This window comes from Anser cygnoides, chromosome 4, assembly GCF_040182565.1.
Source record: "Anser cygnoides isolate HZ-2024a breed goose chromosome 4, Taihu_goose_T2T_genome, whole genome shotgun sequence".
In the NCBI taxonomy this organism is placed as follows: Eukaryota; Metazoa; Chordata; class Aves; order Anseriformes; family Anatidae; genus Anser; species Anser cygnoides.
The window spans coordinates 68,399,976-68,427,912 of record NC_089876.1 but is presented as its reverse complement, the minus strand read 5'-3'; the positions used below and the strand labels follow the sequence as shown (position 1 = coordinate 68,427,912).

Here is a 27,937-nt window from a genome sequence, read left to right as displayed (position 1 = left end):
GAATGTCCTACACTTCGTAGCTGAGGAAGCATAAGGAAGCTGCTGCTGACAAGGGGCATGAAGAATGTTGCTTTTTCATAGATTACCAGTGATAGCACATTGGCGCTAGCTGAAGAGGGTTTAGGAGGTGGGATCCACCCTCAGAGACATCGCTGAAGCCAAGGCAGGGCAGTGGCCAAGACCAGGAGAGCTGTGCCTGACCATTGCAGTGGGGAGCTGAGCCTTGAGCCATGGCTCCCAAGAACTGCCCTCTAGAAATGTGTTCGACAGAGAGAAAGCTGTGTGGAGTTAATAACTGCACATACAGCCTAGAGGTGCAGAGCAGGGAGAGGCAGCAAGCAGCTCCCAGCAGCTGCTCACATGTGTCTGAGGTGGCCCTCCAGAGCAGGGAAAGAAGAGCAGCCCAGTGTCCCCAGGAGGGACATATCCTCTTTTTCATCAAAGTTCTTGGTTCTCTGCAGCTCCACGGAGCTGGTGCTGGGGTTGGACACAACATCATTTTGGCCCCACAGAGTCCCCAGCCCACAAGTGAGCAAATGGAGCAGCCTCTCCCTGAGGCCTGGCTGGGCAGTGCCTGAGCTGACACCATGCAAGGGCCCTGGCAGAGGGGAAGGGGGCAATGGGACTGTGGGACCCTGAGAGCAGGGCCATCCTTGTGCTCTCTGCTCCTCTGGTGTGGGGCTGGCCATGAGTCTGGGGCTCCAGTGAGAGTCTAGCAGACACCCATGCCGGGGACTCGGCCTGAGCCTTTGTGGAGGTGTTAGGTGGGCAGCCGAGCTCCACCACAGCCGCTCTCTCACTCCCCCTCTTCAAAGAGAAAGGGGGAGAAAATACGATGAAAAGGGCTCAAGGGTTGAGATAAGGACAGGGAGATCACTCAACAATTACCATACATGCTCTGCCAGTAGTCAGGGATCTTAGACTTTGGGTATGAGGCTGTGCCTCAGATCCTGTGTCTCAGCCTCCCCTGTAGCCACCAGAAGAAACAGTATGGGTTCCCTGACCACCCTGCCACAGACTGCGCTGGCCCAGGACACCACATAGTCCCTGCATCCCCATGTCAGGAGAGGCTGCTAGCTTGGGGCAGGGGCCATGCTAGGCTGGTAAGGCAAGGAGGGAACAGCCACAGTGGTGCTGCAGAGATGATAGCTGCAGCCTCCTTGCCAGCTAGGGAGTCTTTGGTCATCTCTAAGTGCCACATGGGCCCCATGGTGCCCCCAGCCACCATGGGTGTGTCACATGGAGACATCACGGTCACCCACCCCAGCGTTCAGGCCTGTAATGACACCACAGCAGCTGGTGGTCATCTCTCTGCAGGCGGTGGCCCAAGGCTACCTGCAAGGTGGTAGCCTGTGGTGGCCCAAGGCTACCTGCTCAGACTGGTCTGACAGAAACCAGGATGCTGCTGGCTGCACGTCACTGCCATCACAAGGAGAACAAGGAGGCCAGGCAGCTGTCGCAGCCCTGAAGCAAACACCCATAGTGAGGGGCACTCATCCAGCCCTTCATGACCCTGCTCCAGTGAGAAATAAAGTCCTTTCGTCGTCCTGTATTTAAGTGAATTGGGACTTTGGAAATCTGACAGCTTTGGCCTAGAGGTTCTGACTAGGACAGGTTTCTGCAGGCCTCCCAGTTCCCTGACTTCTTTCCTAAAAAATGTACAGCCATCTGAACCTCTGGAAGGGCACACGCTACTCTTCACATTCCTCTGGCACTCCAGGAGTAAAGAGCAGATCTGCTTGTCTCCTCCTGCCTCTTCCCTGCTTTTATAATCACAAGTACTGTAGCCAGTGTTTTCCTGGGCTGGGTACAAGAGGCAGCTCACACATGTGATGCCCAACTGGCTCTCTGCATGCTAGGGCATGCTCTGCCTACAAGCAATGCAGGGCTGTTGAAAAGCCTCCTGGCAGGGAACTGCAAGTATCAGAGCCTATTTTAGTCACTTCAAAACAATCTGGTTAGTAAGAGGGAGGAAAGGATGGAGAAAGACTGTACCCCAGGCAGAGACTGCACATGGAAATGCCAATGAGATGACACTGTTCTCTGAGAATTATTGGCACAACTGGAGGAACAATAAAACATCCCAGTTTCCATCTGCGTGGCTGTAGCCAGTGGACAAAGAAAAGGCACTGATTCCACTGGAAGTCACATCTGATTCGTATCTGTCTGGCCTGAATCAGTTCTGATGCTGAGGAGAGACGGGCTGAACCTTGCCTACCAAAACAAAAACAAAAAGGAAAATGCACTAAAGAGACATTCTGGCTCAGCTTTGAGCACTTTACATCTGAGCCAAAAGCTCCTGGGAAGCCCCTCTTTGGTCGGGGTGGAATTGTATAGTGAGCTGACCGGTGTCCTTCAGAGCTATAGCAAGGAGACAGCCTGGAAGGCATGGCCGTAGGGACACAGCATTGCCTTATAAACATCCTTTCTCTGGGGAAAGGCTTTTTCAATACGGTCGTTCTGTGCATCTCTTGCTGCTGTTTTGCCAGCTTTCTGATCAAAAGATCAATGATTCAGTGAAGTTCTTGTGTTTCAAGCAAAGGCAATTGTTAGGTGCTCCCTAGAGAGCAGCTCACCAACTGCAAGAGTTATCCTTTGAGTCAGTACTGACTGGTTAGGAAATACTGCTATAACTGAATGGAAGCAAACAAATTCTGTAAAGCTGTGTAGCCAGAAAACCCCAACACAAAACAAAACAAGAGGAAAAGAAAGCAGAAGATGTCTTTTGCAGCTTCCCTGGGCATTGGTATGTTACAGGGAAAAGGGAAGGTTTGGGTCTTTTTCTTATGGTTGGTTTTCAGGGGGTGGAGGGAGTTTCTGGAAAGCACACATTTTTTAACTTGCATACTTAGGAAAAAAAAAAAAAATCTCTGCTCTATGCCCAGAAAAGAGATGCTGGTACTAACCCTCATTTACAAGAAAGAAAACGTGACAAAATTCAGGAAAGACATGTGCATGCCAAAGAGGCGAGTTAGACATTCAGGAAACCTGAATATACCCCTTTCTTCTCCTGATGGATTGACAGGTCACTTCTCCTCTCTCCTCTTAATCTTCTTTCCATCCTGCCTCCTCACTGCTTTAGAGGGACATTTGGGCCAGGACAGCCATGAGCTACGTGTATAATTGCCCCAACAAAGTGTCTCCAGCCAACATGCTGCCGTAGTGCAAGTGCCTGGATGATACCCAGGCCTCTGCGAGCTGAGTCCAGATGAGTGGGATGCCAAACATATGCTGCAAATGCCAAATCCTCCCTGCAATGCCACAGTGTCATGCAAAATTGTCAAGTGTGCATCACACTAGCTGCCTTTTTCCCCTGAAGGAAGGGAGACTCCACGATGGGCCTAGAGGCACCCTGCATATTGTTCCTTTTACTCTCCTGCCAAAGGGACTTCCTCTGGGGCCAGGATATCTTCTTAACAGGTCAGGCACAAACCCCAGCAGAACTCTGATCTCCTGCCAGGAAGAGAAATCCTGAAAGATTTCAGGATCAGAAAAGCATTAGCATTTGCCATCCGGACACAGACAGATTCGGGATGTGACTTTCACGCTGTCGCTGCAGGACTCCCAGCATTTCAGCAGCTTGTCTCAGCCTGAAACACTTTGCTGCCAGTACTCCTAGTGCAAGTCTGGGCTGGATTCAGAGGCTAAGTAAGATGGTGTGGGGTTTTTTTGTTTGTTTTTTTGTTGTTGTTGTGGGTTCTTTTTCCACATTAGAGATTTTCTCTCTGTTGACAGTAATTAAACGAGGGAAGAGAGGAGTTCTTCCTGTTCCTGAGGACCAGGTACTCCTATTTGGCAATGTTTGAGGCACATGCGTGGAAGAAAATAACAGACAGCATAAAAACATGAGCAAACCTCTGTGGGCTGGGCTATCTTCCCAGCTGTCCTGTTGCCAAAAGTGACCAAGAGCAGGTGGCAGGGCCGAGCAGAGGCAGGTAGCGATACCCACCACAGCTACTGCAAGCGTGTGGCATCACACATTGCGAGGTCTCTGCCTGCACCTCGCACATTGGGGTCAAACTCTAGGGCTGTATCTTGCAGCAGGGGACCTGCAACCTGACCACATCCCCATTCCTCCAGCCACCCAGGTGTCACACCAGACGTTCCTTCCAACCTGCTTGCCTCCACCCATCGCAAGCCATGCTGCTGTTGCTTAGCACCACAGATACACACCACATATCCCCTTGGCTGGGTGCCTGCCTGAGGCATGCAGGATCAAGTCTTCTCCCCAAAACCTCCTCTAGCAGCAACTGAACAGCATCGCTTGGTTTATCAGACAGTGTAACTGCAGCAAAAGCACTCTTGCTTGGTCAGCATCATCCCACTAGGAAAACTGGCGCTGGTCTTTCAGCCCTTTGGCACAGATCTCTTTGCAATACCCATGCCTTTGCAATACCCATGCTTTGGCCCACGTGTCCCCTCACACTACAAAACCACTCAAAGTTCAGGACAGTTTCGGCTTATTGCTAAACACATGGCAGTTGCTTTGTTGTTGTTGTTGTTTTTGCCTGGGTTTGTCCAGAGAGCCCTGCCCCTCTGCCCCAGGCTCCAGCCAGCTAGACAGCTTTCTGCATGCAGTGCCAGTTTTCCTTTGCTCTGTCAGATAAGCTCAGCCACTGAAACACATATTTGTGTTTCACTGTGATTCTTGTCAGTCCTTTCTCCCTCCTCCTGATTTTCCAGCATCTACTTCCAGCTGTCTGTGAGCTGAGAGAAAATCAACTCCTTCCCAAGCCCCAAGATTTTTCTTTTTCCCCCTGACCTTCCATCAGGAAGAGGACAGTTCCCTGGGAAAAGGGGGTGTCCTGCCCCTTCCCATCCCCAGCCAGACCCCTGCCCTGTGCCCACAGGGGCACCTGGGCTGCGGCAGCAGCTTAGATCCAGGACCTGATCCAGGACCTGACCCAGGACCTGATCCAGGACCTGATCCAGGACCTGATCCAGCCCCTCCCAAGCCTGGCAGAATCACAGCGCATACTAAAGCCAGGAACATCAAGCCTGGACAAACCATTTGCGGGGAACTAAAGTAAGATGAGAATAAAACCCTGCGCAACAGTGACTCTGCTGCCACGCTCCATCAGCAAAGCCAGAAGCGGGGCTGCCCACAGCAGGGAGCTGGGCGCAGCCTGGCCAAGGGTGCAGTCGTGCAGGACCCATGGAGGCGAGCAGGAGCAGCTGAAACAGATGAATTTCTGAGCACCATTTCCGCTGCTGCAGCGTTTGTTCACCCTTCCTGTAAACCCGCAGGAAGCAGCCCCTGGGCACGAGGTCCCAGCAGCCGCCGCAGGGCACAGTCCCCCAGCACAGCGGTGACAAGCCTGGACGTCTCCCTGTGCCACCCAACCCCAGAGCCCCGGAGCACACAGAACCATGCGTTGAGCTCTGCCAAGGAGAGCAGATGCCAAACCTGAATTACCAGCCCAGAGAGTAGCTGCAGATCCTAGGAGCTCCTGCGATTTGCGGCAGGTTTTTCAGGCCCCCGCCTGTCACACGCACACGCAGCTACTTAAGCAGTCACCCAAGGACTTGCGGGTTTCTTTTTTCTTTTACGCGCTTTTGGTGCCTGCCAGCTCCAGGTAAGTGTGAGCTTTGAGCTGGGGGCACTGGGGAGACTCGCAGCCGGGGACGGGTTGGGGGACGGGGTGAGCGACTTGCTGGGGAGGTTGGAGCAGTACCCAGCAGGGCTGTAACGGGAAAGCCCTGTGGCTGGGGCACGAGAGGAGCACGCAGGCAGGCAGAGAGCCCAGGCTAGGTGTACCACGGGGACCTATCTCAGCTACAGCAGCTGCTGCACTGTTCGTGCTGTTCCTATCCGGTATTATCTTTGAAAAGGCTGAACGGGAGGCTTACAGGATGCATGACAGGTGTTTTTTCCTTATGGTGGGGTCTGGTTTATTTTTAAAGCCTCAGCCCCACCTCATCCTGTGTGCCGTGCTGGCTGATGTTATCCACGACCGTGCCCTGGCTCAGCAGGAGGCAGAGCAAAGCTTGGGACAGGACACAGCTTTGCAGAGCGAGAGAGGACAGGACAGCCTGTTTGCATTGAGGACGGCTCGCTGTTCTGTCCTGCAGTGGCAGGAAGTATTTGCAAGCTAAAAACAGATGCTTCCAGTCCCTTCTCAGCCCTAACGGTGGGGAGAGCACTGGGGAAGGGGCCACGGGGTCCCATCAGCTGTGCAGGAGCTTCTGACCAGAGAGTTTTCCAGGGGCTTCAGGTGCAGTAAATGGTTGGAAAGCTGTGCAGCCAGACAGCTATTGTGCATGTATTTCAAAAAAAAAGCAAAGCTGAGCAAACAGAGATCATCTCTTTTCTGGAAAAGTGGCTGCTTTCTGCCAGGACAGTAGGTGCTGACAAGCACCAGCAGTGTTGAGGAGCTGCCCCCCTGGGAGGCAGAGGGTTGATGCCCTCCCCTATCTCAGGCCAGAGCTGGGTTCCCAGCCAGTACCCCCGGGGTGTAATAACATTTTCCCCTGCTGCAACCTGTGGCCATTGCTTGTTGTCAGTTCCCTACAAGGTGGATGTGGATGTACATTTAAATAACTCACCAGCCATGCTAAGACAACCAGGTGCTCCCTGCACGGTCTCCATGCACACAGCAGTGCTGGTTATAGCCACCTGCAACGGCAGATCCCTTGCAAGCTTCAGCTGGTGGCTGCTGTCACATTGCCTTTCCTAAAACCAAGATGGTCAGAATGAAGTGTGACTTCCCCCGGGCTCTGTAGCTGCAGACACTTTTTGTTTTGGTGCTGTGATTTCACTGTGGTTCTGGAACCACCATTTCTGCCTGGGTGTGTCACCCTCTGCCACCAAACTCAAGCCTGTGGTGCCGAGGGAAGACAACATTAGGCATGGGACTGTTCACAGATCTCGACAAGTACCACAGTACCCCAGCTTTTGTGAGAGCTGCATAGATAGCTTGCATCCTTTCTGCTAGAAAAGGCCATTTTTTTCTAAAGCCTGCAAAAAAAAAATAGGCAGAAAAAAAAGCTAGCAGTGGTGCTTTTCAGCAGATGAGCAAAACAGTCACAATTCTCCGTATTTCTGCCAGGTTTTAAGAAATGTAAGTAAGAAAAACATCTTTTCTGGACAAGGGAATGGTCCTGTACAGCCTGAAGGCCGGGCTCCAAGCCAGGGACTGGGCTTAAATGGGTCTAGGGGTCCAGGTGAGGCCAACGAGCATATTTAGGAACTCTTGGTGTACTCCAGTCCTGTCACATACTGCCTGTTTTTAGCAACCAAAAGGTGTTGTGCAGGGTGCCACACGTGGCATGTGGCCTCTGAAAACCTCTGGGCCCCAGGGGAGCAACGTGAGAAGACCCGCAGAGCCCTCCAGGACCTGCAGGATGTTGACCTTTTCCTGAAAGCCATCTCACAGCCTCGAGAAGCAGCAAACGTTCTCCCTCCAGAGCAAGGGTAGAGAGGGGATAAGAAAAAAACCAACATCAGGTGTCCTATTCCATGTGCCAGGGCACCCCGAGCTGCCGGCAGGTAGAAGATCTGTGCCCTATGGGAAAACGCCTCAGGGACCTGCGGATTATCAGAAATAGAAGCAGCCAGGAAGATGAAACGGGAAGAGTTACGAGGCACGTGTTTGCTATGCAAATCCACGCACACGCGTTAATGCACGTTAATGGAGCAGGCTGCAGACGATGATTTATGAACCGCTGGGCCCTGCTGCTGCTGGGAGCCCAGGCTAGATGCGTGATGCCTGACCTCTGCCTGTACGGACACCTCTGAACCGAGTCCGTGGCAGGAGAGCCCAGCCAGCTGCTGCGACAGGCCGGTGGCTGCAGTACTCTGCGGAGGAGGGCAGCTCGGCCTGCGGTGCCTGGGTGCTAGGGGTGATCTCGTCCTGGTCTCTTCCTGGCGGTGAACGATGCCGTTTTCCAGCACACTCCATCGCACTGAAAGGAGCTCCGACCTTATGCAACCACCGTGTTACAATCAGTATTTACCAAGTGACTCGAGAAGAAGAGTGGGCTGTTTCATAAGCAACTCTGGTCTTTCTAGCCCCATGTGAATGCCAGGAGATCCTGTTATTAGTCAAAGCAACTTTTTGCAGATAAGGCTCAGCGGAGCATTTAGTTTTCGGGGTAAAGCTCTCCCCAGCCCCTTGTGAACAGGACAGCTGGCTCCCTGCAAGCTGCAAAGCAGTTTTGGACCTTAGCCCTGTCCCAGCAGTGCTGCCAGAAAGTGAGAGCCCTGAGGCATTCGGTACACCCCAGGCTGCAGGGTGGGTTGTGGCAATCCTTCAGCTGGGATAACAGGCAGGTGTAATGCTGCACAGTAGGGGTGCAGTATGATGGAGGCATTTAGGCTACATCCCCAGAGAGAAAGAGAAGGAGAAGCTGGATTGTGACATAGAGGCAGGTGGTCCAGAGGAGGCCCACAGCGGGCCAAGGGCTCCTGGCAGCACTGGGGAGCCAGCAACACCAGCCAGCCCACCTGACAGACACAGGCTGAGTGACTCAGAAAGCAGAACAGATCAAGAAAAGCCACATTTCTGAATCCAGCTCCTCCCCTGCCACCACCCACAGTTTGGTTTCGGAAACACCGAGGCAGTTCACTGTCAGGAGACTTCTGTGTCCTCTTGTTTTAGCTGACCGCATTGGCAGGCTTGACCCTCTGCCACCTGGGAGCAAACCTGGAGCCCTGCAGAAGAGGGGCGTGGGACTTACCCGAGATGTGACTCATTTTGCTTGTGCTTTTGTGCCAAGCCTGCCAGAAATTTGTGCAAAGTTTGGCAAATTTTGTGACTGCTCGGGCACAGACACATGTGGTATGGTCGTCCAAAGACTGACCCCTTACTTGAACACTGAAAAACCAACAGTCCAGGGATACTCAGGAACAACGTGACTAACTGTGTATCCCCACGCACGATAGCATTAAATATTAGTAAAAACAAAGCAGCTCACTTGCTCATCTCCAGTTTTGTCCGGCCATGCTGCTGGGAAGAGGACCAGGAGGGAAAACAGAGTGATTGCTGTGCCCAAGCCTGTGCTCCTAACAGACCCTGCATCCTTTGACTCATGAGTCCCCTGCACAATTTTGCCTGGTGGCTGGGGAGAAAAGAAAAAACAAAATCACTAGGCTGGATGCCAGACGCCGTCCCCTGTCCCAAAAGATAAAAAGATAAATAATGTGGTTGTTTTTTTTTTAACTGTTAACTTGAAAGTAACACACACACACACCCCCAACATGCTCGTTGCTGTGACATCACTCCCGAGTGACGCCCAAGCCTAAATACGGCCGTAAACAGGAATCATCTCTGCGGGAGTCACGCCGGCTATAAATACAGCAACCAACAGAGGTTGCTCGGCAGAGGAGAGGCTGCAGTTCCTGCCAGCTCGGGATGGTGAGGCAGCTCGGCTGGGAGTGTTGCTGCCACAGCCAGGAAACTGAGGCAGGTGCTGCTGGCAGGGGACAGGGCTCCCAGCTGAGACCTTTGGGAAGGGAGATGTGCCCTGCCACAGCCAGAGGCTGCTGGGGAAGAGGGGGCTGGTGGTGATTGGGATGCCTGAGGTGGAGCTCAGCAAGTATGGACCCCTTGTCCACTCGGTCTTGGCAATAACCCTGGCCTCTCTCTGCAGTGCCTGGCCCCATAGCCCAGAAGGAAATGGACGCAGAAAAGCCAGTGACTCCCACCGAGGAGCAGCTGGAGATCCTGGAGTACAACTTCTGCAAGGTGAACAAGCATCCTGACCCCACCACGCTGTGCCTCATTGCAGCTGAAACCGGGCTTTCCGAGGAGCAGACCCTGGTGAGTGTGCACCCCTCGCCCCCACCTTAACACCAGCTCTGCTTCCCTTGCATGCCTCTGTGCCCCACAAGCTCTCCACAAGCCCCCTTCCTACCCTTCCCCTGCATCTCCAAAGCCCCTTCCCCTGTAATTACAGCCCCTTTGGCCCACAGCCACGGCTTTCCACATAGCAGCCTGGTGCCCCACTGGGTTCCTTGTTGTCTCTTTGCCCCCGAGCCCCAGCCCCAGCCTGGACCAGGAGGCCAAGCTAGTGCTCCCTGTAGCCAGAGCAAGGACATCTGCTGTGTGTCACTGGCTCTAGGGCCATTAACTTACACCTGTGCATGCTGTCCTTTCCGTCCAACCCGTTTCTGACAGTCCCAAGTGCCCACATGACTGCTGGCTTTGTAGCTGGAAGAAACTACAATCATTTTAAAACAGGATAGATGCAACGCCTGCAGGATGTGCTGTGGGACACACTCAGGCTCTGCACGCTTCCCATCACTGCAATTCATTAGTTCAGCATCCCTGAGCGTCCATATTGGGCAGTCTGTCAGCCTCTCCAGGAGACACAGAGGCCTCCAAATGTTCATCCACACAGACAGGCTGTGCCTGTCGGGGACTCGCATCTGGCTACCTGCAGGCTGAGCTGGGAGTCAAAGGAAAAGAGCTCCTTCCAGCCTGCAGATTGCAGTGCAGCTCTGGTTTTGATGCAGATGTTTTATAAACTCCTAGCCCCATGGTGCGTTTCAGGGTTATAGAAAAGAAATCAAACAGAAAAAATGTTAGCAGCATTTTGGAGCAAGCTGCCAAGTCTGGCTCTCCCTTAGCAAAGCCCAGGAATATGAGAGTCAAGCAGACAATGCCAGCATTTAATCTGTCACAGGGAAGGATGCTGGGTGTAACTGATCATCCCAGGCTGGAGTGAAAAAGGAGATACCCTCCTCTACTGGCCTTTGGTGACAGGCAGATATTTTTGTCTAGCACCAGGTGTACAGATGTTTCGAGGCAGCAGCCCTGAAACACCTCAGAAATGTCATTGCATTTTATTCCCCCTTGAGCAAGTTGTAAACTCAGGCCACATATGCCCAGAACCCCTCTGAAGATGTCTTAAAATCAGCCTTTCTTCTTCCACAAATCCAGAGTGCCCCTGGATATCTGGAGATAAAGGTCATGTTAGGGACAGGATGAAGATGGGGGTGGTGAGCTGCAAAGTGCCTGCATTGCGTGTGACGCAGAATCACCCCTCCTGGCAGCTGGAGTGCTTTACCAGCCAGATATAGCAACCGCTTTAATACCAGTAAAAATGAAATGCAAAGAGGTACTGAGTCAACGGGACACGGTGGTTTAGGACAGGAAGTGAAATTCTTGGGAGGAGATCAGATGGGCAATCATCTGGCTGGATGTGGTCCAAGGCAGCATTAGTGCAAGAGAGACACTTCTACTGCGCACCACGGTTGTGTCATTGGTGACTGTAATAGCTTCAGAAATAGCCATGAACAAATATAGCAACAAAACGAGCAGCAACAAAGCAAGTTGTAGAAGTCATAGGCATATTCCCAACGACAAGCCCGAGCTGTGCTTCCAGCACACACGAGTTATGCCTCTCTTCTTATGGAGCTAGTGTGGCTTCCTTTATCTACCCCCATTTTATCCAGCATTTCAAATTGCAGCTGTGTTGAAGTGGCATCAGCAGATCTTGGAGCTGACTTAGGGATGCCAAGTCACTACAGAATAACATAGCCATTCATACTACTTGAAGACTAAGATAACTTTTAACCCATTTAAAAAATCTATTTGTCCTTCAGTCTGCAGAGAGCCACTACGTTTCCCTCTCATCCTTTCTGAAGCAGGTTAACTTTTGGTTCTGTCATTTTTGGACCTGTGGTGATTGCTTCAGTGCTCCAGCCACTTAAACAGATGCCATTCAGTAGCTGCTTAGCCTATCTCTTACTCTGTTTGCAAGAAGAACCTGGACTCACAGCAATAAAATGAGAACTCATCCAGGTTGTCAAGGTCTGGAATGAGCAAGGCTTGAAAGAAGTGCACACATAGGTGATAAGACCATTTGGTCAGGAGAGAACCATAGAATCATAAAGGTTGGAAAAGACCTCCAAGATCATCTGGTCCAACTGTCCCCTTACCACCACTGTCACCCACTAAACCATGTCCCTAAGCACCACGTCCAACCTTTTGCTGAACACCCCCAGGGACGGTGACTCCACCACCTCCCTGGGCAACCCGTCCCAATGCCTGACTGCTCTTTCTGAGAAGAAATGTCTCCTCATTTCCAACCTAAACCTCCCCTGGCACAACTTGAGGCCATTCCCTCTAGTCCTATCACTAGTTACCTGTGAGCAGAGGCTGACCCCCAGCTCCCCACACCTTCCTCTCAGGCAGTTGCAGAGAGCAATGAGGTCTCCCCTGAGCCTCCTCTTCTCCAGACCAAACAACCCCAGCTCCCTCAGCCGCTCCTCACAGGACTTGTGTTCCAGGCCCTTCACCAGCTTCGTAGCCCTTCTCTGGACACACTCCAGGGCCTCGATGTCCTTCTTGTAGTGAGGGGCCCAAAGCTGAGCACAGTGCTTGAGGTGCGGCCTCACCAGAGCTGAACACAGGGCTGTCCTGCTGCCTCTGAGCCACCCAGGAGCACTCAGCCCAGTGCACTCAGTTGTGTTTTGTTTTGTTTTTCCCCTCCAGAAATGGTTCAAGCAGCGCCTGGCACAGTGGAGGAAGTCTGAAGGGCTGCCCTCAGAAAGCGGCTCTGTCAGGGACTAGAGGATGCTGCTCCGGTCTCCATGCCTGCTGTAAACGATGGTGAAGATGTTCAGAGCGGGTTTCCTGTTGCAAAAAGTTTTGAGATACAAAATAATACCCTGGTATTTAACATAATTTTTATTTATAGAAAAAATGCTATATATATATATAATATGTATGTATATGTGTATACAGCTTCTGATGGTTGCATAACCAGTTTAACGATTCTTATCCATTAATAGAGCTGCACAGGCCAGGCCATCTCATGCCCTTGTCCTGGGCTGATGGCAAAGCTGCTATGAAAGGTTCAAGCACAGGAGGAAGGAAGAAAGATTTATTTTCTTTAGGATTTAGTATGCAGAAGATCCTGAGAGTAGGGCAATTGGAAAACGTGATGTGTTGTTTGTGAAGTCTTGGTTAGTTTAAGATGCCCAAGGTGTTTGGATATTGACAAACCACATATCCACATCATAATCAGATCAAGACAAGATGAATGTATTTTTGTTACATGTCACCAAAGGGAGAGAATGGGTCTTTTCTTTGTCCAATGTGTAAATAAAAACCAAAGATTTTTGGTGAGAGGAGCTGTGTTATGTCCCTGCCTGTGCTCCCTGCCCCAGTGGTAGAAGACAAACCCGTCTGGGACGACAACGCTTCTCTAGGGCAGCCTCAAGCAGCCACCGTGGGTTTTCCCTGTTGCCACAGGGACAGCCTGAAGAGGTGGGCAACCTCTTCTTCTAAGGCACCCACAGCCCATCCACAGCAGCCCACACAGTCCCACACACCCCAGGCCTTGGGGTGGCAGAGGCTGGTGGTAGCAAGTAGTGCAGGCCAGTACATGGGCTAAAAAATAACTCACACCATTACCCCATGACCCTATTTCTGTCACAAGCACATAACTTTGAGTGCCACTAAGATCTCTGAACTTTAGCAAACATTTTGAAACCCAAGGTCAGGAGCTGCGTTGCATCATCCTGCACGCCGTCAGCTTTGGTTTGCTACACTTATGTGAAGGAACAGTTCCTATGCTGGCCTCCCCCAACAGTTATTTCATTACTTCTTTGACGTTTAGGGCAAAACAAGAGTGATAAACCCCAGACACAATCCTCCCTAGGGAAAGAGGCTTCCCACATTAGGTCAAATTCTGCTCTTTTCCCCAGTAACCATTTTGTTCTTAAGGAATGACTATTTTATTTAACTCCCCAGATAACCCCAGTAACAGGGAGCTGCTTGTAAGAAAGCACTCTTGCTGGGTGCTACCTCTGCACTGCATGTCCGTGAGGTTTTCCAGCTGCAGCAAAACCCAAAGTAGGTGATCTTCCAAGGGGTGATGGGGGCAGCCAGCAAGAGCAGCAGTGTGTTTCTGAGGAAGCTTAGCGCTTAATCGGACGAGCCAGATCGTGGATCCGAGCGGAACAAGTTGCCTTCTTAGCACTCTCCTTCACCGTGAAGGCATCGGGGTTGAACTGAGCCAAGTCCATAGGAGGCCTGAGGAAGCGAGGACAGAGCAGGTCACACCAGGCTCTCAAAGCTTCCTGCTGACACATCTCCACCCAAGTCTTGCCCATCCCTATCAAAGGAGGAAACAAGCAGTGTTGCCTCCACTGCTGTCATCAGGACACTAGCGAGAGGAGGAACCCCATTTCCCACTGAAGCTATCACAGCTGCCGAGCGTGCCCTCACCCTCTGTGAAACACCCCACCCAGGACTTCCTAGGGCCTGGGCTGAGGCCAGCTACACCATGCTGGGCAAAAGGAATGTGCTGCACTTCACCCTGTGTCAGCTGGTTGATTTTTTTTTAAATTGCAATTAATAATTGAGATGTTACAATCAGTAATTCCTACTAGTATTAAAAAGTTCTTATTCCTTCTTTTTTAGTTCTCCTTCAACCTCAAAGATGCTTTTGAAACTAGAATTCCCGTAGCACTGACACATCCAACCATGTAAAATCCATGTCTTTTGGGAGCTGACAAACAGGGCTTAATTACGTGTGTCAAACCCAACTCAACAAGGTGCCACAGCCTGCACCGAAGGGACTGACAACTGAGCATTCCCCATGGCAGGGGAGCAGTGCCTACCTTTTACGAGGCTGGGCCAGTTCCACAAGCCTCGGTGTGGCCACTGCCTGTTTCGCGGCCTTTGTCACTGGCCACTGAGCATCCCGCGGGGGCACGTAGTCAGGGTTCAGTCTTTTTGCCCGAGCCAGCTCTAGGATCCGAGGGCTCGCAATGGCCTGCAGAGCAAACTTGGAAACCTGTGGGAGAATGGGGAGGAAGGTCCTCACAGGTGCTTCTAGCATCCAAGAACGACCAACCTGCAGCTCAGCGTACCTAGGTTCACGGCCACTGATCACGCATAGATGGGACATGGTCCCATCCACAGCTGTATCTGGCACCAGACAAGCTGCAGAAGAAGAACCTACTGCCTAAGCAGTCCCCCAACCTGTCCTCCCATCCCCTGGACAGAGGACAAGTCACTCTGCAGCCCAAGAAGTGACTATATCAGCCTCACAGGCAGCAAAACATCCAGGGCTGCCACGAAGAGAGCTGGTGGCTTGTGCCCCACAGAGGTTTGTGTTTTTTTTTTTTTTTTTTTTTTTTTTTTTTGGGGGGGGGGGGGGGGGGGGGGGGGGGGGAGGACAACACACGTTACAGCAGAAGAAAATGCCCCTACATGCTTGGAAACTGAGCTCAAGGCTCACTACCAGTACAGCCCATCCAAACCCCCAGCTCTAGTCAAACCAGCAACCACCCCATGCTGCAGAATCCCTTTCCTCAACCAGGAAGAGGAAATAAAAAGGCACCAAAACTTAGCACTCTTCAGTTCCTCTTCATTTTGGAAGCCAAGCACTCAGGGTGGCTATGTTCCCATAGCACTTTCTTCCCTGCTGCAGGCAGCCCCTGCTCCACTCACCAGCACAGCGTGGTGGGTCTTAGTAGCATGGAACTGCCCATTGTGCAACCCAGGCAGGCAAGGAGATGGCACCTTCCCTTCCCCTAGGAACATCCCCTTGTTGAGAGAGCAGCATCTGAGCTGCAGCCTTCCCCAGAACGTGCTCCTGCGTCACTGACCTGCCATGGTGCTTGCCGAAGTCTTGCTTGGGTTTGGCTAGTGCCACTGTTCTTGGGGATGGCTGAGCTGTTGCAGCTTCCCTTGAGAGGGTCCAGATTGTTTCTTGGTTTCCCCACACAAGCCTAGCAAGAACACCAAGGGTGTGAAACGTGCCTTTAGAAATATGTACAAATGTGAAATGTCCTTAGTGGGATCATTCTTCCCTGCCTGGGATGGGACACACTCACAGTCCCTATGGCTCCCCACAGCTGTAAAGTGCTGCTGCCTTTCCCTGAGCACTCACCTTCTTCAGCACTGAATTTCCTAATGCTGTGCAGGTGGGTTGCTGTCAATTCAAAAAAGAAAAGAGGCTTCAAGTAACGCATCTGTTTTCACAGCTCCCAGTGGATGTGCAAAAAGGGTCGTTTCGTTCCATCTCTGAAACCCCTGCAGGAGTTTCATGATTGCATTTTTCTTGCCTCACCATTACCACCTAGCCACACCACAGGTATGACAGTAGAAACAATAATAACGTTACGGTCAGGGTGTGCCATGGAAAGTGGGTGAGGTTTTCCAGTACATTAGAGGTTAGTCTCCCATGCCCAGGGCAAATTTGGATTTGCTCATCCCCCATGGAGAACGGACAGTATGAACTCTCCCATGGTGGGAGAGAGTACCAGAGCAGTCACAACAGGGGACAGCAGTATAAAGGGTTTGTGGAGCCTTTCTGGAGCACAGTGACACCCACGGTGCTTCAGCGTGGTTCAGCTTGTTGAGCCATAGCTTGGCCCCGTAATACAGACATCATCTCCGTTCCTAAAGCTGTGCTGCGTCCCCCAGGATACACCAGCCTGTGGCTCTGAGGGGGTCGAGCCCCCTTACACCACACAACCAACCCCTTGCCTTACAACGTCTGAGCACCGCACCTCGGATGGGGCAGCAAAAGTTAAGCCCAGTTTTTTTGATTGAAAATGAGAAGAGCAAACTGTGTAGTTTGGTGTTCTTGGAGTCACGAGTGCCTTTGAGAGGGAAGCACTAGCATGACAAAGCCAATGAGTCCCCAGGGGCTGAGGCCCTGTCAGTCCCCGGTCCTCAAACCAGACTCTCTGGGTGCATTCTTACCTGGGACTGTTTGCACAAGGCACTTTCTTGGGTTCTGCGAGTTCTTGTATCCTGTCTAAAAGTGCAGAAATGGACAGATGTGTCCTTAAACATCCAGTAAAACCAACAAAGCATAAAACAACTACTGCTGTACTCAAAGCCATAATGCTCTCTCGAATACCCATGTCTTTACCTCCACCCCTTGCAAGAGTGTGTTTCAGGGACCTCTCTCCAAGCAAGCTTCCATCCGTTTAACCCGGTGATCTCACCAGGCTATGGATTTTTGTGCTCTCTCTCAGACTGCAGAGACACAAATTTGCCCACCTGTCTTCACTGCAGGCAAAACAAACCTTCTGGGACACGACGACGAAAGGGGGAAAGTACTTCTCTGGTTCATAGCTTGCCACGCAACCCCAGCATGTAGGAGACGGACAGTCTGCCAGCCCAGACAAACAGAAAGAGCTGCTATCAACAGTCCCACTGGTTACTAAAAGGTACAATGGAGACAGCACACTTCCAACTGTCTGCTGACAGACAATGGTCAGTGCTTTGGGGACCCCCCTGTGGTTCCTCCGATGGTACTGAAACCTCTAGTGGGACACAGCGCTGGCAAATACTTACCAGAGAGCACCACGAAGACCTCGTGCTGGCGGGCTGCTGCCAGGGCATCCTCACTTCACACTCCCTCACAAGATGCCTCCTGATTTATCTCCCTGTCACACCTAACCACCGCTCGCCAACACAGCTCCCTGGGATCTCGGTGGGAACTGCCTGTGGGATGTTGGCCCCCTGCCTCCAGGTCAAGACGGGACATGCTCAGGAAGGCAGCAGCCATCTCAGGAGCTCAAAACCAGTTTCAGCAGCTTCAGCCAAGCGGCTCTCCAGAGGCTCATCAGTTTTCCTCCACAGACAGCACAGACCCACTACACAGTCACATCCAAACTCAGCACCAGTAGACAGATATCCCCACACATGCATCTTCAGCAGTTCTGCAACCTGAGGGAATTAAGCAATCTCTCTGACGAAGGGAGCGTCCCAGGGCAGCCTTTGCCATTTGGTCCTGCTTTTGCTTTCTGGCAGGGGAAACGAGGCCTTGTTGCAGCCAGACACAGAAATACCTTCCCTCTGCTGCCGGAGGTCAATCAGTCTCATTGCTTAAAAGGTCCCAACTGCCAATGAAATCAATCCCCTTGTAAAGCAAATTAGAATTAGAATAGTTCAGCTGAAAAGAACCTAAAATGATAACTGAGTCCCAACTGCCTCACCACTAAACTAAAATTAAAGCATAATTATTGAGGGCATTATCCAAATGCCTCTTGAACACTGACAGGCTTGGAGCATCAACCAGCACACTAGGAAGCCTGTTCCAGTGTTTCACAACCCTCACGGTAAAAAAAAAAAAAAAAAAAATATTTCATAATGTCCAGTCTGAGCCTCCCAGCACTAGTCCCTTTCTGCTGAGCTGCTCTCCGGTCACTTGTCTCCCAGGCTGTACTCGTGCCTGGCATTACTTCACCCCAGGTGCAGAACACAGCATTTTCCTTTGTTGAACTTGATGCTGTTGATGATTTTCCAATCTAGATCCCTCTGCAAGGACTCTCTCATCCCTCTAGGGAGTCAACAACACCTCCCAGTTTAGTATCATCAGCAAACTGGCTAAGGATGCGTTCAACTCCTGCATCCCGATCATTGATTAAAATGTTGAACAGAACCGAACCTAGAATTGAGCCCTGGGGAGCACCACTAGTGACTGTCCGCCAGTGAAATGTAGCTCCATTCACTACAACCCTTTGAGCTCCGCCATTCATTCAGTTCATCACCCAGCACAGTGAGAACCTGTTCATCTCACAGCTGGACAATTTGTCTGGAAGGATGCCATGAGGGACGGTATCAAAGGCCTTATAAAAATATAAATTTATAAAATTATAAAAAATATAAATTTATTTTTTAAAGCTTTATAAAATCCATAAAGATTATATCCACTGCCTTCCCTTCACATCCATCAAGAGGATGGCCTTACCATAGTAGGACATCTAATTACTAAGGCAGAACTTTCTCTTGATGAAGGGTTGTTGACTATGCATGATAATAGCTTTGTTCTTTACATGCCTTTCGATATCCTCCAGGATAATCCTATCCATACCTTTTCTACATACTGAGGTTAGACTAAGGGGTCTGTAGTTTCCTGGGTTTTCTTTCATGCCCTTCTTGTCGATAGGTGTAACGTTCACTAGCTTTCAGTCAGCAGGGACCTCTCCAGACTCCCAAGACCTTTGATAAATTGTTGAGAGGTCCAGTTTTAATATCCGCTAACTCCTTCAGTACTCAGGAGTGAATCCCAACAGGCCCCATGGATTTATGAACATTCAACTGATACAACCAGTCCCTTACAATTTCAGTTCACAGCTTCTGTTTTGAAGGGGCAAGACAGTCATATGTTGTCCGTACTGAGGAGCAGGGGGAAAGACAAAACCAGGCATCCTTTTGTCTGTGTATTTATCACAGCAGCATCCAATATATTGACTTGCTGATCCAGCATAAATCCCCAACTGAGCCATCCCCTGGAGGCCTGGGGCATGGCTTGGGCACTAGGGATTAGGAAGCTAGGGCTGGGAGGGTTTCTTACCTGTCGTGTGAATGTGTAGACAAGTGGCAAGAAACTTGAAAGACAAGAAGCGAATTTAAACACTTGGTAACATCTGCAGCTCAGGCTGCCTGCTCTTCAGTGTGAAATAATGACGAGGCAGCTAAGTTTGTGCATCTCCTCAGGATAACTCGGCAGTTATTTGTGTTGTTGACGGTATCCTTGGTACCTTCTCAGTGCAGTTGCATAGCAATGTGCTTGCACACGAAGCACTCCACTCCTCTGGTAACTGCTCCTCACTGCAGGGCTCCAGCAGCTCTCGGGACCACAGGACCGAGCACTGCCAGCACCAGTTATTACTCCCTTTAGCTGTAACTTCAAGGGGAAGTTATGAAAGCCTCGGGGGAGGCTCAGCAGCGGTACTAAACCGGGACTCCACAGAAGTACAACCCAAGCCGTCACATTTTAAGACGGAGAACGGGAAAAAACAAAGATGTGGCAACGTGCAGAAAGTGTGGGGAAACCAAGGAAGACTACGGGCAGCCCCTAGCCCAGATTGCAGCAAGAGCCACAGGCGGCCCTGAGGGGCCGTGAGGCGCCTTCCCACCACGCCCCGAGGGCTGAGGGGATGGACACGGGGAGGGCCGCTGGCAGAGCGGCCTCGAAGGGAGGCAGATAGCTCGTCCCCGCCTGTCCCCCACACCATTCGACAGCATAGCGGGGCCGCCCGCCAAGCTGCCCTTCTTCTGGAGCCTGTGAGGGAGCCTCCGCAGCCCCTCTGCCTGCAGCAGCCTTCCCTTCGCTCCTGTCCTGCCTCCACGCCGCTGGGAGGCCTCGGAGGTGTGAGGCCCATCTGCTTCGTCGTGCTGCCTTGCTGCGGGTCTCGCTGGCTTCTCTCTGCCTCGAGCTCAGTGAAAATCCCGCTGCCTGCAGAAGCTTGAGCCCTGCTGGCAGGGGACTGTTTGCACAGAGACGGGCCATCCCTTACAGAATTGCAAAAAGAACAACTTTAAAGGTAGCTGTCCAAGAAAAGCCATGAAGGTCTGCTGTGTCATTCCTTGTTGAAGTAAATGAAACCCAGACCAGCCGTTAAGAGTAAAATTTTCTGATTTATGCATCTGTTACAAAGGACAAAACTAGAAAAAAAATTTGTATAATACATTTGGTTATGAAACGTGTCTTTTGCAGTACTGCTTGGAACCTGAATCACATGTTTGGAGTGTAATTACAAGGACACTGACACTGAGAAAGTAACACTCCTTTCCAACTCATCTTCCTCATCTGCTGTGCTAACAGAAATCACTTTCCAAGTGATAGATTTTTCACCCATAACACTGCTTGCTGAAGCACAATCTGGACTGAACCAAAATAAGCCACTCAAACTGATGGATTCCCCCAACCTGTGGTGCCAACCTAACTTAAATGCTTTCAGTCACTACCTTAAATTGCACTGTTTTGTTTTTTTTTTTTCCCCTGTAAGCAAAGAAATTTTTAATGTCTTATTGCTTTAATTTTCTTGTCTTTCTTACCCACTAAAAAAGCTGTAAACAAGCCCGATTTCCAGAAATTACCAATTTGTCACTCCCCTGAAAGTCAGCCCCTACAGAGCAACAACAAAAATTATCACTGTCAAAAATGCAGTTCTGTCACAGGACTTTAAATTTCTGACACTCTCAAGGGGTGGTCTCATTTTTAACAGAACAACTCTACTAACAGAGTTCTGTAAAATCCATTACCTATGAAGTAAACATAATTCAATTTAAACCTGAGACATCAGGCCAGGTTAAATTCACTGGATACAACTTTGTCTCATTAGAGTCAATGGTTAATTCCAACCTGGCAAGGGGCCATCTCAGCCTAAGCTACATATACCCCTAATTCTGCTGTCTGAGAGTTTCACTTTCCCCTACAAATAGGCTACAAATATATTATTTTCCAAAGGTATTTTAAAAACATTATAAAATAGATTTTCTTACCAACTAGACATCATTTTCGGAGGAATTCCACACCCACAAGGAAAAGGTACTTCTACATTTCAGCTGCCATGCAGCAAACCGACCATATACTAACACCTCATCTTCCACAGCTGCAAGTATTGTGTTGAAGGAAAAGAGCTGTCACTGCAGTTCCAAAAACAGCTCTGCTATCAGCTCCTTGGCATCCTTCATGCTGGAGGAGATCTCTGAGCCATCCTCTGCCACGTGGGTACCAATCAAGAACATCTTCCTCTTGTCCCCGATATCAGACAGTGCCAGAGCATCGTGGATATCTGTGATGCAATATGCACCTTCGAGGTCCTGATACACAAAACCAAAACAAGCCTGTTAGTTGCAAGAGGTGGCGGCACCAGTCCTGCTTTGCGCCTTTCCTCAGGGAGGGGAAGGGTCTCAGAATATCTGGGGGCACTGCTCTTCTATGTACCCTTATGAGATCGTGTTCCCATGCCCTAACATGCTTTGGAACCAAAATGTTTATCCTTAACCTAACTTCTTCCCAAATAAATAATGGTATAGCTCTGCTTCCAGTTATTTCAGTGTTTCCAATAATAACATAAGACTAGCTGTACAAGCTAGAAAAGAAGTATTGCTGGTCCAAGACCCCAAGCACTCCACACAGAGTTACAAGAACAGGGCAAATATACAACAGTCATTCCCTCGTTACCTTCCCAGCCCCCAGCACTTCTGTCTCAGGGACCTAGAGAATCAGCAGTGGCATTTGTTTGATGAAGCCAAGACTTACAAGACTAATACAAAGGACTGCTAGTAACACATCTAAGTTACCAGAACTTTAGGTGGTAACAGAGAACAAACCAAGCACGTGGCTCCAAAAATAAAAATAATAAAAATGAAAATAAATCAGTGCTTAAAGACTTCGGGTTGTTCTGTCATCTGACCATACCGCAGTTCTACTACAGGTATCAGTCACTGACACTTTCACAGAAATCATAGAAGAAAACACTGCCTTGTGAAGAAAGCTCCTCTTCTCTTACATTTCAGCAAGCAACGATAGGAGCAACTAAAGAGACAATGTGAAAGTAAACAATTGTGCTTTGCTACGTGGGGGCTGCTAGGTAAAGCAGTACCCAGGGACAGATACTCAGAACAGAAACCTAATCCCAGGTTCAACTGCGGTCTCCCTTGCTGCTCTCAAGCCTTGCAACTCTACAGCAGTTTTCACCATTATTTCCACCCACAGCTTGTTTTGCACCATCTCTGAGCACAAGACCTTCATCTTACAGATCCAAAACTCAACACCAGATTATTTTCCTTTGCTGTCAACCGGTGCCCCAGAAAACTCCCCAGCATGTGGCCTTCTTTGAAAAGCTTTATTTGCTGTTTTCGGAGCTGCTGCCAGCCCAAGCTCAAGCAAGGGCAGGGAACTCCTACCTGCTTGTTGGCCAGAACCACCACTGGCAGGGTGGAGTTGTTCTCGATCAGTTGATGAAGCAGCTCTTTCGCCACAGGCAGTCGAGCATGATCAGCTGAGTCCACGACATAGATCAGCAACAGCACTTGGGGCAGGTACATCTTCCAGTATGAACGCAGAGATTCACCGCCCCCAACTGGAAGAGAACACAGCAACACAAGATTCACCAAATAATCCAAGCAGCACAGCTCCCGGAGGTCCAGACAGCAGGCTCTGGGTTGAAAACCCAAGTAATTTGCGTTACTGTACATGAGAATAGAAATAGCTTTATTTTCCTCAGTCAAGTCCCACTTGAGGCAGGCTTATGGGTATGCTCAGAAAAAAATAAAAGTCTTTCCACTGCAAGCTCTTGAGTTGCATTTTTTTTGGTTTGTTTTTATGGTTGCTTTCTGCCCCATGGGTCTTGTTCTCAAGCCAGAAGGGACAGTGGAAAAAGGTTCAGTGTCCAGAAGGACAATGTGAGAATGTCCCCATTTCACGGGGATGCCCATCTCACCTTAAGACAAAGCAGGCCTACAATTTCCTAGAGAGAAATTTAATTCTGGCATGGGGAGGGCTCTCATCAGATTTGTATTACGCTATGGACTAATTCAAAACTCCCACAGCTTTCGTACTGTCAAAGCACCAGAGGTGTTTAGGAAGAGATAAAAATCAAGTTCCAGCAGACTCTTTGAGCTATCCTTAGGTGATGGGATAAATCTTTGCACAGGATACAATTCTACCCAGACTCTTTTCTGTTGGCTATGGAAAAAAGCTATTCACCTTCAAAACCAGGGCTTATAACAATTCTGTGGTGAAGCCATGTGGCTCAGATTGCTGTTCCCATCTGAGAACGTCGGTAGTGCTGAGTTTAACAGAAGCAAGAATAGCTTACAGTATATTAAGCATTTCAGGGAGGCAACAGGATGAGAGGCAACGGGCACAAACTGAAGCACGGGAGATTCCATCTGAATATGAGAGCGCACTTCTTTACTGTGAGAGTGACAGAGCACTGGGACAGGCTGCCCAGAGAGGTTGTGGAGTCTCCTTCTCTGGAGATATCCAAAACCAACTGTATGCCGTCCTGTGCAATGTGCTCTAGGTGATCCTGCTTGGCAGGGGGTTGGACCAGATGATCTTCAGAGGTCCCTTCCAACCTCGGCCATTCTGTGATTCTGTATATTTTCAGCTCTCCAGGTCTATCACTTCTAGGCAATCAAAGGCAGGGAGGTGTGTGTGTGTGTGAAGGTACTTTGCACAACACCAGGCTCAAGAGACAGGGGTGACTTGACTCCAACTGTAGCAAGTTTCCAAAGCAATATATTTAGGTTTCCCTATAATAGTTTCCTGTCTTATTTAGGAACTCTTTTCAAAACTGACTTGCTACCCAGCCTATCAAATTTACTGCCCTTAGTAAATTTGTTGTTTCAAAGCAACTTTGCCTTAAGTTAAAATTATTTAGCAGTTTCAAGAACACACAAAGCGAAACAACAATTCCCTGCTAGGGGTTTTGTGCCTCATCTTCAAGAGCCCCAGTGCAGTTCTGCCCGCAGATGCAAGTCTGCCGCTGTGGGAAGGAGCCAACACACTGTAACTGACATTACGCTTGGGGCAGATACCTCTGACTCTGTACTGTGACGTTCTGTATGCTCATCGCTGTTCTTTTTGTTCAGTGCATTCATGCATAGCATAAACCAGGGGTCAGCAACCTCATAGTGAACATTTTTTCTTTCCCAAACCAGAAGCAACTCAGCAGAAGCCAGGAGCTCCTATCCCTTGAAGAGGCAAGGTTCCACCTACTTATTTACATGACGGTACAAAGAAAAAGAACTGTTCTTTCTGTCCAGGCTAGCAAAATAAAAACCCTACTGTCTGAAGATCATCATAAGCCACACGTTCACAGTGCAGGCTGCTAACCCCTGGTCTAGGCAATGGTACACACTGGGTAAATAACAGATTAGAGCACCATGTGCGGATTTACCTGTCTGAAACTGGCTTGAGACATTTCATCTCCCATGGGTCAGATCGCAGCCAACACATCTCAGTCACTACCAACCTTGACCAGAGAGGGAAGGATGACTCAGGAACAGCAATTCTGCACTGCACTGGGCCCAAGCAACCTCCAGGCAGCAGCAGAAATACTGTGGGTTTCTCTAGCTTGGAGAGCACCTCATTCCCAGCAAAGTCAGTGAGACATACAAGTGTCTAATACCAACACGGAGAGGGACACAGACTGTAAGCATCTCTGAAGAGGTGGTTTCCCTAGCATGGTGCAGAGACTTCCACAGTAGGACTGGGAACGACACTCTGCCTTAGACACTTCATCCTCACATCCTAAATACCATCTGCCTAGTAACAACACAACTGCTTTATGCTTGCTGACAAAGGTACTGAGGCATTCCTGGGCTAGCTGCCAACTCAGCCAGTCAAGAACTGGCACAGCACAACACAGAAACATGAAGAACTAAATGGCAGCCTCTGTCCCTGTAGAAAGCTAACACCGATGAGGTTAGGATGTCAGCCTCTCAATACCAGGGACTGAGCTGACTCCAGGGCCCCTAGATAGGTTTTTGAAGAAAAAGCAGAAAGAAAAGCTCTGTATATTCTCCTCTTTCACCTTATTACTCCTCCTCTACGCTTGCCCTTGTCAGGCATGAGCACCAAGGAGAAGCTGTACGATGAACAGAACAGTGAACAGAAGCTGCAGACCACAACACAGGCCTTACCAGGGACACCTCTGCTTTGGGCTGGTTTCACACAATCAGGTTTGTTAGCCTTCTCTGTCTCAGAGCAGAAGTCCCTGGAGGACAAGCTGAACGAGCACAGACCTCCTCTGACACCAGCATATAATGTTCTTAAACGAGCAGGGTGGGAAAGCAGAATCTCCAAGGAGAAAATAATCAGAGTTTTGTGTTATTGGAGCAGGCACAAGGAAATATGAGGCTTTAAAATATAAGCCTGATCCCTAGCACACAGGATAGGAACTTCTTCCACGTTCTGTACTAAAATAAGTTCACTCACTCTCCAGAAACTCCATCTGGGACTCCTCGGTGTTGATACAGATGGCGTTGAAGCCCTGGGTGGGAGCCACGCTGCGCTTCACCTGGTTAGTTGCCAGCGAGTGGAGAACGCTGGTCTTCCCTGCGCCATCCAGGCCCAGCACCAGTATCTGCTTGCTTTGCCGCTTACCCTGTGAAACGAGAGGCGGCACACTCGCTCAGGCACCCGGGGCACACGCCAAGCTTAGTGGGGCCGGGGAAAAAAGGAGGCGGCACAGCAAGGAATCTATCCACGCCTGTCTGGAGAGAACAGAGGCAGCCGCTTTAGGCCGAAGGGAAGGATGCCTGCTGGGCCGCTGGGGTAGAAGTACATCGTTCGCTGTATCTGAGGAGCCCGCTAAGTGCAGCGTGCCTCAGGGTGAGGCTGCGCGTTCGCATGCACGAGGAACAAACTGCACTCAGCGGTATGGCCTCCGACACACGAGCCGTACTGCGTGGTGCCGTGCCTCAGGGCTCGCTCAGACCCCTGTGCCTGCCCTGCGGTATGTGGGCACACAACTGGGGGAAGGGAAGGGAAGGGAAGGGAAGGGAAGGGAAGGGAAGGGAAGGGAAGGGAAGGGAAGGGAAGGGAAGGGAAGGGAAGGGAAGGGAAGGGAAGGGAAGGGAAGGGAAGGGAAGGGAAGGGAAGGGAAGGGAAGGGAAGGGAAGGGAAGGGAAGGGAAGGGAAGGGAAGGGAAGGGAAGGGAAGGGAAGGGAAGGGAAGGGAAGGGAAGGGAAGGGAAGGGAAGGGAAGGGAAGGGAAGGGAAGGGAAGGGAAGGGAAGGGAAGGGAAGGGAAGGGAAGGGAAGGGAAGGGAAGGGAAGGGAAGGGAAGGGAAGGGAAGGGAAGGGAAGGGAAGGGAAGGGAAGGGAAGGGAAGGGAAGGGAAGGGAAGGGAAGGGAAGGGAAGGGAAGGGAAGGGAAGGGAAGGGAAGGGAAGGGAAGGGAAGGGAAGGGAAGGGAAGGGAAGGGAAGGGAAGGGAAGGGAAGGGAAGGGAAGGGAAGGGAAGGGAAGGGAAGGGAAGGGAAGGGAAGGGAAGGGAAGGGAAGGGAAGGGAAGGGAAGGGAAGGGGGGAAGGGAAGGGAAGGGAAGGGAAGGGAAGGGAAGGGAAGGGAAGGGAAGGGAAGGGGCCCCGGTCTCGGGGGCTCTCCCCGCCCCGTAGGCGCCGCCCCGGCCTGCCCCCGGTACCTGCTCGGCGGCGGGCGGCGGTGCCCGGCCCCGCAGGCAGGCCCACGCCCAGGCCGCCAGGGCCGCGCCGCCCGCCATGGCCATGGCGGCCGCGCAGAGCGCCGCGGGCCGCAGGCGGCTGCCCATGGCCGGCCCGGCTACGGCGGCGGAGCGCAGCCTGCTGGGGCCGGCGGGGACACGGCTCCCCCTGCAGGCACACGCGCGCCCTCGGCTCGCCCCCGCGCGCATGCTTGCACCGCACCCACGGAGCGCTGGCGGCGTGGGCTTTCAATCCCTTCAGTACAGGCGGCTTCACCTGCTGGGCTCACAGCTGACGGCTGGCTCCCAAGCGCTGTTTCTAGCCCCTGCGAGTCTATGCACGGAAAAACGGTTTTGCAAGCATCGGGCTAAAGAACAAGTTTCAAGAGGTGTTTGAGGGGCTAGCGGTAGGGTGCTAGGAGAGCAGCTGCACCTCTTCCATCTCACCGACGGCCTCCATTGGAAACGGGCAATGCTTCTTCAATGCAACCACCGCAACCAGAGGCCTCGCTTCAGCTAGTTCTCACTTTGCTGTGCCCAGTAGTAGGGCAGCAGAAAAGGGGACACCAGGTCAGTCACCACACGCTTTGCCATGTTTCATCTTAAGTCTTGCTCTTCCCCCTCAGATTATCTTCTGTGTAATCTAGTCCGTATGTTGTTTTTCAAGACCATCTGCGCCTGTGCTGTTTGGTGGTCAATTACTAACTAGGACAAAACACTGAGGACAGTGCTTGCAGAGACACTGTCAGATAACTCTGCTAAATGCTTTGACTAGCACATGCTGGAGTAGCATAAATCTAATGTTTCAAGACACTGTTGGTTATTCCACGCCTCTGGAAGTTAAGCAACGTGGACAGATTTCTTTCTACAGGCTGCATTTGAATTTTATGGTAACAGCCAGTTCCCTCCATACTTACCGTCTGAATCGACAGATGCCATAGCCAGGCCAGAGTTTCCTTCCCCATTTGACTGCTCTTTGCTTAGCTGTTGATAAAAAATGACTGCTCTTAACTGCTTAGTTCCTTCACGCAGTTGTCCAGGAGAACTGCCTGGCA

The 27,937-nt window shown here is 50.8% G+C and overlaps 3 protein-coding genes across 8 annotated transcripts in view; 1 reads left to right on the top strand and 2 right to left on the bottom strand.

Annotated features, from left to right (window-relative positions):
• Positions 1 to 19,949, bottom strand: part of SPMAP2L (sperm microtubule associated protein 2 like) — a 29,655-nt gene extending 9,706 nt beyond the window's left edge. Inside the window, exons 1-8 of the mRNA XM_066996574.1 lie at positions 19,937 to 19,949; positions 19,276 to 19,348; positions 16,671 to 16,725; positions 15,853 to 15,894; positions 15,569 to 15,691; positions 14,576 to 14,751; positions 12,344 to 13,985; positions 8,917 to 9,060 (exon numbers count right to left, since the gene is read on the bottom strand). Of these exons, the coding sequence (XP_066852675.1) occupies positions 13,871 to 13,985; positions 14,576 to 14,751; positions 15,569 to 15,691; positions 15,853 to 15,894; positions 16,671 to 16,725; positions 19,276 to 19,348; positions 19,937 to 19,949 (597 nt within the window). The 3' untranslated portion in view covers positions 8,917 to 9,060; positions 12,344 to 13,870. The remainder of the gene's footprint in view (positions 1 to 8,916; positions 9,061 to 12,343; positions 13,986 to 14,575; positions 14,752 to 15,568; positions 15,692 to 15,852; positions 15,895 to 16,670; positions 16,726 to 19,275; positions 19,349 to 19,936) is intronic.
• HOPX (HOP homeobox) lies at positions 4,545 to 13,078 on the top strand. 4 transcript variants are annotated; one of them, XM_013196919.3, is made up of 3 exons: positions 4,545 to 5,576; positions 9,592 to 9,761; positions 12,441 to 13,078. In XM_013196919.3, exons 2-3 carry the CDS (start codon positions 9,618 to 9,620, stop codon positions 12,516 to 12,518), a joined length of 222 nt encoding a protein of 73 aa, XP_013052373.1. In that variant the 5' UTR covers positions 4,545 to 5,576; positions 9,592 to 9,617; the 3' UTR covers positions 12,519 to 13,078. The 4 variants fall into 4 exon arrangements, with proteins under 4 accessions (XP_013052373.1, XP_066852441.1, XP_013052372.1 ...); XM_066996340.1 differs by lacking the exon at positions 4,545 to 5,576 and adding an exon at positions 9,182 to 9,356; XM_013196918.3 differs by lacking the exon at positions 4,545 to 5,576 and adding an exon at positions 9,254 to 9,404.
• Positions 19,950 to 20,322: 373 nt separating the features above from the next.
• On the bottom strand, positions 20,323 to 27,862 carry ARL9 (ADP ribosylation factor like GTPase 9). 3 transcript variants are annotated; one of them, XM_013196921.3, is made up of 4 exons: positions 27,800 to 27,862; positions 25,660 to 25,828; positions 22,620 to 22,795; positions 20,323 to 21,530 (listed from the first exon to the last, which is right to left on the bottom strand). In XM_013196921.3, the coding sequence occupies exons 1-4, from the start codon at positions 27,845 to 27,847 to the stop codon at positions 21,351 to 21,353; spliced, it is 573 nt and encodes a 190-aa protein (XP_013052375.2). In that variant the 5' UTR covers positions 27,848 to 27,862; the 3' UTR covers positions 20,323 to 21,350. The 3 variants fall into 3 exon arrangements, with proteins under 3 accessions (XP_013052375.2, XP_066852438.1, XP_066852439.1); XM_066996337.1 differs by lacking the exon at positions 27,800 to 27,862 and adding an exon at positions 26,865 to 27,046; XM_066996338.1 differs by lacking the exons at positions 25,660 to 25,828; positions 27,800 to 27,862 and adding an exon at positions 24,620 to 24,638.
• Between the last annotated feature and the right edge of the window lie 75 nt (positions 27,863 to 27,937).